Source organism: Scleropages formosus, chromosome 4 (genome assembly GCF_900964775.1).
Source record: "Scleropages formosus chromosome 4, fSclFor1.1, whole genome shotgun sequence".
In the NCBI taxonomy this organism is placed as follows: domain Eukaryota; kingdom Metazoa; phylum Chordata; class Actinopteri; order Osteoglossiformes; family Osteoglossidae; genus Scleropages; species Scleropages formosus.
The window spans coordinates 6,550,399-6,563,090 of record NC_041809.1 but is presented as its reverse complement, the minus strand read 5'-3'; the positions used below and the strand labels follow the sequence as shown (position 1 = coordinate 6,563,090).

At 42.3% G+C, this 12,692-nt stretch overlaps 1 protein-coding gene across 1 annotated transcript in view; it reads left to right on the top strand.

The window, feature by feature from the left end:
- Positions 1-7,369, top strand: part of tspan15 (tetraspanin 15) — a 38,672-nt gene extending 31,303 nt beyond the window's left edge. Inside the window, exon 8 of the mRNA XM_018749268.2 lies at positions 5,211-7,369. Within this exon, the coding sequence (XP_018604784.1) occupies positions 5,211-5,372 (162 nt within the window). The 3' untranslated portion in view covers positions 5,373-7,369. The remainder of the gene's footprint in view (positions 1-5,210) is intronic.
- The last annotated feature ends 5,323 nt before the right edge of the window (positions 7,370-12,692 follow it).

Here is a 12,692-nt window from a genome sequence, read left to right as displayed (position 1 = left end):
TAACAAATTCATGTTCTTCTCCTGATAAATCATTTCAAGTGTCAGAACAGGTGGGGGGGAAAGGGGGAAAATGTGTGTTTTTTAAATTTTTCACAATTAAGATACCATATCGTAGGTAGGTTGCAGTGAAATATGGTAATTCATGTTATTTATAGCATGTTACTTTTAGCTAACATTTTGACTACATTGTGAGTAGTCTTGCATATTAAGTACAGATAGTACAATGACTGTGTTGTTCATAAAAATAATTTTCATGTACACCAGAAATAAGCTTGTGAAATCAATAAATAATAATCTTAACATCCATAGAGGTAGTTGAAAGGCCTTTGCATGAATTTTCATTCAGTAATTTTGTTTCACAACAAGCCTAGAAGATACATATCCTTAAGTAATGTGAAATAAATTTAATATCCCAGGTGTAACGAAATATGTCTACTTACATTGACTGGGACAAAAAGAACAAACCGTTAAATTTCTATGTAAACATTTTGTGTACATCTCATGCATGTATATCAAAGTTGTGAAACATTTAGACTTTTTTGTGAAGTAATGTACTTGGGTGAGGAAAATAACATTCATTAGAACATTAACCGCTTAATTATGAGTACCTCTTATAGATAGTGATTTTTGTTTCTAGTACCAATTATACAGCACTAACAATAAACATTAATAGCAATTAATGATGCTTATTTATGACGGAATGAATGAATTTGACATGTTTGGTCTGACGTGTATCTGGTGTCCCGAAGTACAGAAGTTTGTATTTTAATGAAAAGAATGCCTTGACTTTGTTTCAGCCTACAAGTTTGTTGAATTAATGTGATGACATTTTTCACGATGTGCGGTGTTTTGATATGCAGCTTCATTATGCAAATCGGCACCCATTTTTCTGAATTGTTGTCAGATATTTAACGAGTTCTCGCTGGATATATCTTGTAAATGCATTCTCATTAATCCTCTGTTCTCTACATGGTCTGCTGCAGTGATGTATCGAAGGAACCTTCCTTACTGAATGAAGTTTTTGTTATTGATACCATTCATTCTGTAGATGTTGGAGGCCCGTGCTCTTGTCATTACTGACACACAAAATTATGGCAAATTAAATTGTTTCTCTAGAGGCTCATTAAACGTGTCGAGACAAACGAACTGCTCAGAGACCAATAAGTGAAATAGCTATGAAAACTTAAACTACAGCCATATGTTAATTACATGCTTTCCAACATTCCTGAACATGCAAATTATAGCTAGTTGTAGGTATTTCTCACATTTCTCAAGAGGAACTTTTTTGATGGATATCAATCTGGATTCAGGTTTGGCTATTTGACCAAAACTGTCCATTTTTGCAGCGTGAAAAGCTCATCAATCAGCTAGAGCTGCCTCTTTTTCCCTGGCCTTCATTTTCATTAACCTCTTTGCAGCATTTGACATTGTCAGCCAACAGATGCTACTGTCCTCTGTAGAACATCTTGATATCAAGAGAAACAACGCTGAAATGGTTTGGAGTCTTGCCGATTGGGAAGATCTTACCGGCTGGTTTTGCGTGTCTCCCTTTCTTCCTTGTTCTCTTCCTGTGTTCCACAGGGCTCATTGCTGGGTCCCATACTCTTCTCCATCTTCACTACTTCCCTTGGCTCTGTCACTCCATGTTACAGGTTCTTCTATCACTGCTACACTGATGATATTCAGCTCTTCTCCCCTTTTCCTCCAGCTGCTTCAGATGTCTACTCTCATACTGCAACCTGCATCTCTGCTTGAATGACTCACTGCCGTCAACAACTGAATCTTTGTAAGACTACAGTCTTCCATCTCCAAGCAGCTCTATCTACCTGTCAGGAACTTTCTATCAAATTGGCCAATGTTGCTCATTTCATCAACATCATCAGTTAAGAACCTGGCAGTAACAATTGACTCAAGTGTCTTATTCTCCCAGCATACTGAAGCCATCCTACGATATCAACAGTTTGACATATGCAGGGTCTGACCAACACACCCTATATACTGTAACTTCTGCATTAGAGTATTATCCCACCTGGACCATTACTGTTCCTTTTTTGGTGTTCTGGTTTCTGCTGTCAACCCTATCCAGCTGACCAAGAAATGCTGCTCCTTGCAGTATTTGGGGGGGGGGGGGGGGGTCACAGAACACATCTTTCTCATTTGCCTCTCTTCCGATCTCCCAACAGCACCAAAAATTTGCATCGCACCATCTGTCACCATCAATTCATATTTCCTATCAGACTCAATTCTATAGGCATCTACTCCTGTAATTTGCACCTGCAAAAAACGGACTGTTGCTTTCTGTTGTTTGTGGTTGTTCGCCATCCTCATCGATCGCCACGGAAATTAAGAGGAGAGAAAAAGATCCTCTGTATTTGTTCTCCATAATTCATTTTTATTTGCTTTGTTTTGCTTCACTGGCATAATTAAACTTCATTTCAATTGTCAAAGCCTGCTGTGCTGAACAATAGAGAAAATTCCAATTAAAAAGAAACAAAATGGAAAATGGCTTCATATTCAATAACAGCTGAACTGACTTGTATAAAGGCTGCTAGCAGATGAATATTCAGCTTATTTACCACCCAGACTTTGTGACAAGAGGACTGTAGAAATACATTACTGCCTGTCTACTACTCTGCTCATCTTTTCTTTGGAGGATGCTGATTTGGTGATGTCCAGGAAAATGCTGAACCCCAGATTTATGCGCTTCGCATTGGTGTCAAACTTCTTCACATTTGTCACTTGATTTTTCTGTTAGAAAACACAGCTCCATGGTTGATGGATATAGTTGATGGACACAGCTCCATGGTTGCACTGGGAATGTTGCTTGCCCTCAGAAACCCAGCTTTCGTTCAGTCGGATTTTCTCACTTTGATTTCATGTGGTCAAACAGCTTGCCGGGCTTTGTGCAGCTTGCCTTTTGGCACTGGCCTTTTGGGAAGCAGTAAAGTGGCTGTGATCAGATGGTGGGCTTAATCTGAAAGAGATGTGCTTCTTGGCCCATGACCGTGTAATCGATAGCACTGCTGTGAAGAAGTGGTGAAGAGAAGAGTCTTCCTAATGAGTCCTCTGTAAGCCTACTTTGGGACAATGGAGAAATCCAGGGCTCAGCAGAATTCACCCCTCACCATCCCCAGGTTCACTGTCCTAAAACAGGTGTCTCCTGAAACAAAGCCTTGGGAGGGCACCAGTAGGTTGCCATGTGAGAGCCATAAGCTGTAATACAAATCTCATATTGGCATCTTAGTTGCGTTCACAGTCGAGTAACACAGTGGACACAAAGCCGATTATGCTTTCTTGAAGGCTTCCACATCGCGTCGATAGTATGGATTGGTGTTGCTTGCCAGAAACGCTTTAATTTGCCAAGGAAAACTGCAGTAGCGATGGATTTCTGTTTTTTCTTCTTTAGTTCAAAAGCCTTGTATAATGAAAAACGTGGTCTTGCTTGATGAATAAGGACATGAACAACCTGACACTACTCAGTAATCTTCATCTTGTTAGAGGCCTACTTGGTAACCCACCCCAGCGCTGCATGTAATTTGCCATGTGTGGACGGGTTACCATGACAACCCACTTTGAATCACTTACACCCAACTTCAGCCACAGTAATGGTGTTCATCACTGCTTAGTGTTTTACGTATCCTTTCCACAAACACAAAATACTAAGGTGTGGACACAAATGACACAAATCAAGATAATTTAGCATTTTTTTTATGTCTGTTTTATGTATTCACTTTGCTGGCTGTCAACATTTTGCAGCTTGTCAGGGACGGATAATGTGATAATTTGCTCTGCAAGGAAAATAGCAAACCATCTCAAAGTGATTCAGGTAACTCTGATTTTCAGCGCGCGCTCATTTAGAGCCGTAAATCTGCCACGAAACAAATGGTAATGACTTGTACCTCTATGTCATTACGTCATGTAAGAAATAAATCTAGCACAGCTACAGAGAAAATAATACACATACATGTAGAGATAACTACTGTAATATAACTATTCTCATCATAGAGTAAAAAATGACCTCAGCTACTCTAATTTTCTCTTTAAGATTCAATATTGTGGATTATTGAAGTTTGTATGAAAGTCGGGTCATTAAAGCTCTGAATTTCTTCCCTACAATGATCCAGTTTTTTTTTTTTTTTTTAATGTCAATTCGATTTATGGTGGATACGTCGTTTTAGTGTTTAACTCCTGTATTTGTTTATGGGTTGCTGTTAGCTCTGTAATGCACAGCTACACAAATATTTCAGGAAACATTTCAAATCGGAACTCTATAAACGCTGTATATCCATGGCTACAGGAAGGTAAACAGGGGTTTGTGCCAGTCGTCATTCTGCACAATCTTTCAATTTTAAGCTTTGGTGAGCATTTCAATATACTGATTTTGAGTAGTCAATATTCTGCACTTTTATATAACATTGTAATTGAATACCATTTATGCCAGTTGGTTGAGAATGACGTTTTTACTGAAGTCCTTACCAATTCCTGTAGAAGAATGATTTGATCAGTTATCCTTTAAAAAAGCCTTTTTTATACAGCTAATTCAGGAGAGGGCAATGGTCAGTGCCAGAAACATGCATATTTTATAGGTTTTAATGGACAAATTGTCAAGCCCCATGCTGCTGAAAGCAAGCATATTTTATCAGAAAGCATGCCTCAATGTCCGAAATGTACAGAAAAACAACCCTGTTCTCCATCATGGGGAATATTCAGAGTCTTGTACTTTTGTGCAACCATGAAGAGGGTCAAACTTAAAAACCAATATGTTTAATATTCCTTTTTTGCTGCAAAGCCTCTATGGCAGCAGATGTTTTTTTACTGGTCTTGTAGGGAGGGGAGTCATCTTGAACCTCAGAGAGTCAAGAAAGGGAATATCTCCTACAGGGTTTTTCAATGCTTTGGTTTACGATTATTCTCCACACAGGATATACTGGATGTGAGGGGTTCACTCTAAATGGGAGCCTGTAATATAAAATTGGCTCAGAAATGTTCATATTTTTACTCCAAGAGTGTCATGTCCTTCCTTCATACAGCTCGAGTCTTGAATGTGGAGCACAAGCACTCAGGCTCATGGGGCTCAAGAGCAGGCGATTTGCCCTGCTATATGTTCTCTAACCTCAAAGGAAGCTCCACGACTGGGGTTCAAGGTTAAAGAGTCCTTCCCGAACCCCCACCTCCCTGATGGTAACCTGCCAACTGTCATGTTCTTGCAGTTCTTTGGTGTGATCGTCAGCTGGCTCTACATCACCCGAGTGGAGGACGCCATCGCCGAGTTTGGGAACTACCCGGATAGTTTCCTCCTGGACGGCAACCGAACACTAAAACACCAGGGCAGGGTGGCCAGGTGCTGCAGGTGCCTGCCTGAGTTGGACTGAGTTGAGCGGCACCTGTTTCCACCTTTTTAATCCAGGAGTTGTTTTTTCTCCTTGTCCACAGAAGGAGCTGGGGGAAGGGGCATGGCTTCCTAGTGCTTGTAATGTTTATAAAATGTATGGGAAAAGGGATGGTTATCTGTAATTTGTGCTGAAGAAATAGAAGGTTTCCAGCAGTCGATTACTGATTGACATAATTTTCTTGTTTCTTTTTCAATTCTTGTCTTTTGATGGTTTTTGTTTGGTTTTGTCAGAGCTAGCTAAAAGCTCATTAATACAAGGGAAAAGCAAACGAACTTCTCAGCAGATATCAGGTGCGACCAGTGTGTGAGCTCCGTAAACAGGAAATGACTTTTATTGAACGCACGTGATCTCAGTTGTGTATCGGTGCATCGAAAACCCCTTTTAAAAAGACTGTTTTTAGCGTATGGGGTGTACGAGAATGGAAAGAATTTCGGCTGTTGCCTTCAAGAAGGTGCATTTTGTATGTTTGCAATGTATTTCAAAGAGATGTGAGGTGCCAAAACTTTCCCGTTAATCACGTGGCTCGTAATTTAGACCGACTGGTGTCTGGAAATGCGCCTTTACGATGCTGGAAGTTATTTTAAGGAACCAGACTGATGGTGCCATCTTTTCTCAGGTAGCGGCAGGTTGCTATAAAACGGCCTGAGATTTATGAATATGAGTAATGTGTTTACACACGCGTACACAGCTCTCTCACAGACAGAGCAAACCCCGCAGCGGGTATTGCAGGAAAGAGCTTTAAAAAGCCTTAATCTCACCTGTTTTTGGCACGGGCCACCAAAACACCACAGCCACGGTGCCAGGTGGCCAACTATGCAAGTAGCCATTCCAGTTTAGCCTTTAAGAGCTGAGGTTCTTCAGGAGCAATTACATCTTTACGCCTCGAAGATCCTAGTTAATGGACCTAGAGAAGCGTTTTGTTGTTTCCCTGCATCTTCAAGATTTTTTGGCTTTATTTACGATTACTGCTTATGAATGTATAGTACTTCATCGGTGCCTATGGGTATACTTCGTTGCCAAAGTAAATGGCGAAGCTGCTCCGCTTCCTGGCTTACACCGCCGTTCTGTAGCTGAGTGACCCCGCATTTGGTCTTGGAATATGGGTGGACTTTGGGTGACAGATGACTGTTCATTGCTTTCAGAGATGCTCCACACAATTCCAGAGCTGTGCTTCTTATGCATTTTCTAGATATTAAGACCTGAGCAATTTTTTTTTGTACAAGAACCTGCTTCTCACAAGTGTGTTTTGGCACCTGTGGAAGAACCTGGAGCACAGTCAGTCCAGGGATGATGGACGTCCCCCTCAGGTGAAGACTTACTCTTTATCATGCTTTTTATGATTCTTCTTATCAACTGCAAGCCACAGCTAGAGGGACATTAATATCCTTTTATCGGTCGAAACAACAGGTCTATTTCCAGGCAACAGAAGCACTTGGTGACAATCTTTTAAGATTGAAGACCCTCTCTTGTGTCTCTTCATACTTTTCAGAAATATAAACTTAATAGGACAACATCGAGATTTTTGGAGCTATGGTGGACTAACTACTGTGTTGTTTAATTGTTTAGTTTCTGCCTAACTTGACATATGTCATCCTCCATTTCGAAAAGATTTTTTTCCTATTTGTATGCTGTCAACTACTATTTATGACATGTAAAGGCTTTGACATGAAGGGCCATGAATAAATAAATGTTTACGGTGCCTTTTGAGAAGCTGCTGTTGTGGCTTTTTCCCGTTTCTCTTTCCATCCTGATGGTTCTTAAAAGAAGCCACGTAGATCTTACTGTGACGCTGTTAATATTTTACCTCACTGGTGCCCAGCCCACCCTACATCAGCACGGGGTAATTATAGGTTCCTTCATCAGCATTACCTCATCTCTCGGTGTCTGGCTCCTGTCACTCTGTCAGCTCCACAGCGGCGTTCTTCACTTGTATGTCATCAACTCTTATGCGCCACCGTTCAGCCTCCAACTGCTGCTTACAGACCACTTAAGCATTAAATTTTCAGGGTTTTTTGCTCTTCTGCGCATATTAAATAAAGAGCAAATATGCAGGTTAGATGGGTTTGGTCTGTACGGGTGGCACAGTGAGTAGCGCTGCTGTCTCACAGTGTCTGGGTGGTGCGAGAGGATGTGGGTTTGATCCCCGTTCAGTCTGTGTGGAGTTTGCATGTCCTCCCCGTATCTGTGTGGGTTTACTCTGGGTGCTCTGCTTTCCTCCCACAGTCCAAAGACATGCTGTTCAGGTTCCCCCATAGTGTGTGAGTGACAGAGAGAGTGTGTTTCACTGATATATGGATGAGTGACCCATCGTAAGTAGTGTATCTAGCAGTGTAAATCACCTTGGTGTGTTAGGTACGTGGGCTGGTAACACTACATAGAGTTCATTGGAAGTCGCTTTGGAGAAAAGCATCTGCTCAGTAAATTAATGTGAATGTACGTCCACTCCTGTTGAACATATTGACGTTTTGCAGTATTTTTTCTCTAAACTGCGGCAGCCCCTACTTTTTATTGTAGCGGTGGAGACTCGCTTTGCTCAACCATACGCTGCATTTGTGACCTTTGCCTTTCCTTTGTTGGGCTCTTTTACATGCCGTGAGGGTCTGCTGTTTACGGGCAAAGCTACAAATCTAAGTAGAACAGCAAGAGGATCTCATACCAGTTTTAGACCTTGGTGACTTATGCCATTATTCGTATCGTTACAAAAAAATGAGACCCGCATTACGCTTTTATATAGATTTATAAACCCAGATGGAAACAGATGGAATGGAACGGAAAAGACTTGGACACTAAACAGAACAATTATGCTAACAACATTACCGTAAATATCTACCTAATACCACTGTTCCTGGAAAGCATAAAACCAATATTGTTCTTTTATGAAGACATCTTTGTCTGATGTGATTTAAAGTAGCTTTTAAATTTTACTCGTATTTATGGACAGATTTAGTTTAATTCAGTATCTGTCTGGTAGATAAAAAAAAAAAATCAGGTTTTTATTTTGGTTAGTAATAAAGTTTCTTGAATATTAATTGCTTGCTTAAATTTTGTGAAAACAGCACATTATTGTCCTGGTTTAACTTCTGTTAAAGTTAATTGGCTTCTGTATAAATAAATATGCTGTTATATAAAATGAACATTCTTTCAGTAGAATTCGTTTAGTCAGAACTAAATGAAGACACCCTCTGAGTAATAATAATATATCGTACTGTGCTTTGTTGCTGTTTACACTTATTAGCCCCTGAATCATGAAAAAAATGTTGCTTACCGATGGTTTCCCCTTTTGAATCCAGAAGTGCTTTGTAAACTAATTAACAAAATGACTATTAAATTACTAGGCACTTTGGTTTTTAATGATGGGGCCCTGAAATTAAAAATTTGTAAACCATTTAATTGCAGCATCAGTTCTGATTCCCTGTGCATTTTGGACAACTGCCTTGAACACAAAGAAAAGTTTTATTAATTTTACTTGTGTTGTATTTGAATGATGCCTTTGTTCAAGGTGGTTTTTGATGCTAGATGCACCACAGGGAACTACATAAAAGTTGCCATCCATGCACACAATAAAGTAATGCAACACACAAATCTACATTTTTCCCCCCCCCCCATTTAGCTGATGCTTTTCTCAGAAGCAAGCTGGTAGCATAGTAGTTACAGCTGTTGCCTTTGGACCCAACGGTTGCAGGTTTGACCCCCACCTCCCGTTGTAGTACCATTGAGCAAAGTACCATAAAATTGCTCCAGTAACATTACCCATTTGCATAAATGGGTAAATAATTGTAGGTTGCTGGAGCTGAGATTTGACCTTACAACCTTTGGGTCCAAAGACAGCAACTCAAATCACAATGCTTCTGTTTCGCTTTGGAGACGGTGGATAACAGGTGGTGGATCACCTGCCCTTGAGTGAAGTTCATACTGCCAGCGACATGACCTGCAGTGACACTTTATCAGTCCATTAGCTATGGTTTTAGTCAACAGGTTGGACACCTAGAGCTCTACTGTGACCTGTCCTCTGCCTTATCCATGGAGCTGACCTGAACGTGTGTGTCGCTCTGAGGGGTGCGATGGCATGGCCGGCCCTGCACCGTTTCAAGGGCACTAACCACATGCGTAAACATGGCACGGTGTTGCATAAACAACCAGGCTCCATCAAGGCTCCCCGGTCCAGATGGCATACCTTGGAAGAAGAGCAGGCGAGGGAAACGGCGTCACGTACACTCACATTGCTCTGCCAATGGCTCTCCGCTGGAGATTAAAGCGGATAGCAGGCAAACAGACCCTGGGAAAAGTCAGGGTGGAAAATGACTTCGCCAGGCATGGAAACATTGCAGTCCTTACAGAAAATGTACCGTTTTATAATGAACACTCATCCAAGTCCCAGAAAAACGTCTCAAGCAATACAGAAGGAACAGTGCGGTCTAAGTTCGTAGGATTTTTTTAAACAAATCTTTTAAGAATTTTTTTTTTTTTGTCTTTTGGATCCGTGTCATTGTTTTACGGATCAGTTAATACTCTGAATTTAAGCTGTTCCCCCAATGTTATTTAGACGTCTTAATGTCAGAGAGAGGCGAATGCCATTTCTGCATAATTGCTTCAGGCAATTAATCATTAATCTAAAACGCACTTGTCAGTGCGGGACACCATTCATTACCGCACCGCGCCGGAGACAGGGCTGTCAAAGTAAGTGTTGGATAGTAATGCGGTCAAAGTAATGGCCTATAAACTGGTTTTCGAAGTTTTGAAGGTTTCCAGAAGATGCGACCTGTGCAAAACCAAATTTCATTCACAGGTGAAAGTGACAAGGCTGATTCTGCCTCATCCAGCGGAAATGAACGGAGGGGTGTACAGTCCATCCGTCCATCTCACTGTGCTTCTAGGTCCATCAAGGTTCTCATTTAGAGCCTACCTAAATTTGTTTTTGGCTGTTGGCTATTGATCTGTGGCTGGCACCTCTCCCCGCATGAACCAAATGGCCTCCGTTCGGGAACCGCGTCGACGATGTGCCACGCAGCGCCAATCCAATTATCCGCCGCCAACCGCTTCGCAATTGACGGAAAATCCGCCGTCGCCCTCTCCGCACCCACTGTTTGCTCTTCCCTAATGAGCCTGGCTCCCTGGGAATCAGGATGCGCCAGCCGTCCCCCCCGCTCCGAACACGGCGTGCTGCTCCCGCCAGCGCCTTTGGAAGGGGACCTCTTTCATACGGGCGCACGCGGTGCCAGTAGCGGACACGGCCAGTGCAGCCCGTGCCGCGTGATAATGCACAAAGGGGGACCCTCATTACAGGAAGTTATTACCCTTAGTGTTTTTTCTGTCTCCTTGTATCCCCATCCTTTCATCTCAATCATTTATTTGTCTATTTATTTATTTAAATATTTGCTCATACGACGTCACCGTGAGATACGGCGGGCCCACCAACGTATTTCTGTTTGTTTCGCACACACATATGAAGGCCCCCGCTGTTTGGCCTGTAAGATTAAGTAACTGGAGGAGAGCCATCCAATCTGGATGTTTTGAGACCTTATTTTGAGATAATTATTTACAGTAACTGAAATGACGCGGTATCCAGAGAGGTAAATCTAAGTTAAATCTTGGGTAAGTACCTTATCTAAGGTAAATGAGTGCCCAGCTAGAGCGCAAAGGACAGTCTTTCTATTATTTGTGAAAACTGCTGTTGTGTTTTAAGTGACTCTCATTCGCTGTAGGAACCTCAGGCTCCGTGCTGCAGGCTGACCGGGATCAGCTCGGCAGTGACAGCATGACACGCTCGAGATTTTGAAGCCCGTGATCTTGCTCTCTCTGCTGTATCAGAAGGAAGAGCAGGGCTAATATAGTCCTGCTGCTGTCTCACAGCACCTGGGTGGTGCGAGAGCAGGCGGGTTCGATCCCCACTCAGTCTGTGTGGCGTTTCCATGCTCTCCCCGTGTCTGCGTGGCTTTCCTCCGGGTGCTCTGGTTTCCTCCCACACTCCAAAGACCTGCTGTTGGGGTTCACCCATAGTGTGCGAGTGACAGAGAGAGTGTGTGTTCCACTGATGTATGGATGAGTGACCCAGTGTAAGTAGTGTATCTAGCAGTGTAAGTCACCGCAGTGAATAAGGTGTGTGGGCTCATAACACTACATAAAGTTCATTGGAAGCCGCTTTGGAGAAAAACGTCTGCTAAGTAAATGAATGTGAATGTAATATAACTCCAGAACCTGTTCAAAGTCTGGAAATGGAGATGTTTCTGAGAAACATGAATAGGAAATTTAGGTGATCTGATTCAGGATCTGTTGTTATGCTCCGGCCAGATTGCCGCACTCCTCCTGCAGCTGCTTGGCGGTTCTACACATTTATCCATTTAGTTAATGCTTTTGTCTAAAGCAACTTACAGTTATTTACCCATTTATACAGCTGGGTAATTTTACTAGAGTAATGTAGGATACGTACCTTGCTCAAGGGTGCTGCAGCTGGGATAGGGCTAGCTTTGTTATGTAGTGGTCAGTGCTGCTTTTAGACCTGAAGGTCACAAGTTTGAATCTCACCTCTGGCTGTAGTACCTTTGAGCAAAGTACTTGCTCTTAATCACTCCAGTAAAATTACCCAACTGTAGAAATGGATAAGTAATTTTAAGTTACTTAATGTTGCATGGGGGGAAAAGTGAGGTAAACGAATAAATGTAACGGTGTTGGGATTCGAACCTGCAACCTTTGGGCCTAAATTCAGCAACTCCAGCCACTATGCTCCCCACCGCCCCTCTGCCTGCGCACAAGAGATGGAAACTCAAAAGTACGGAGGTTCTGCTCTGACTCAGTTGTGGAGGCAAGTTTTCCCTCCGTCCCTAAGATGGGTCTGCAAACACACCTCTTTCAGACCCACGTATCTCTCGATCTCGATCTACGCCATAAACTTGCACCGCATTATCTCTTTAAAAATAAATAATAACAATCGCACTCAACCGATTCCACATGCAGCTGGCGAAAACCGCGCTTTTGGCCGGACTGGCTGTACTTTCGAGCCTCGCAACGTCTGCATCGCTACCTCTCTGCCGGCGAAGTGCGCGTTCGGTTTCTGCGAGTTGTCAGGCGCTTTGGAGAAGAGCAACTGCTAAATGAATAAATGTACAAGTACCATTCCTTTAGAAAAAAAAAAAAAGAAGTGTAAACGTGATCGTTCAGTCAGTTCTAGAAAAGGTTCCTCATGCAAACCGGTGCCACCCTCCGCTGTCGGAGACGGCTGCTTGCTGCCTTGCTCTTTTCCTGCCCGAAATCGACCAAGCGGCTGCACCCATCTTTGTTTATCCACTGCGATTAAAGAGCTTT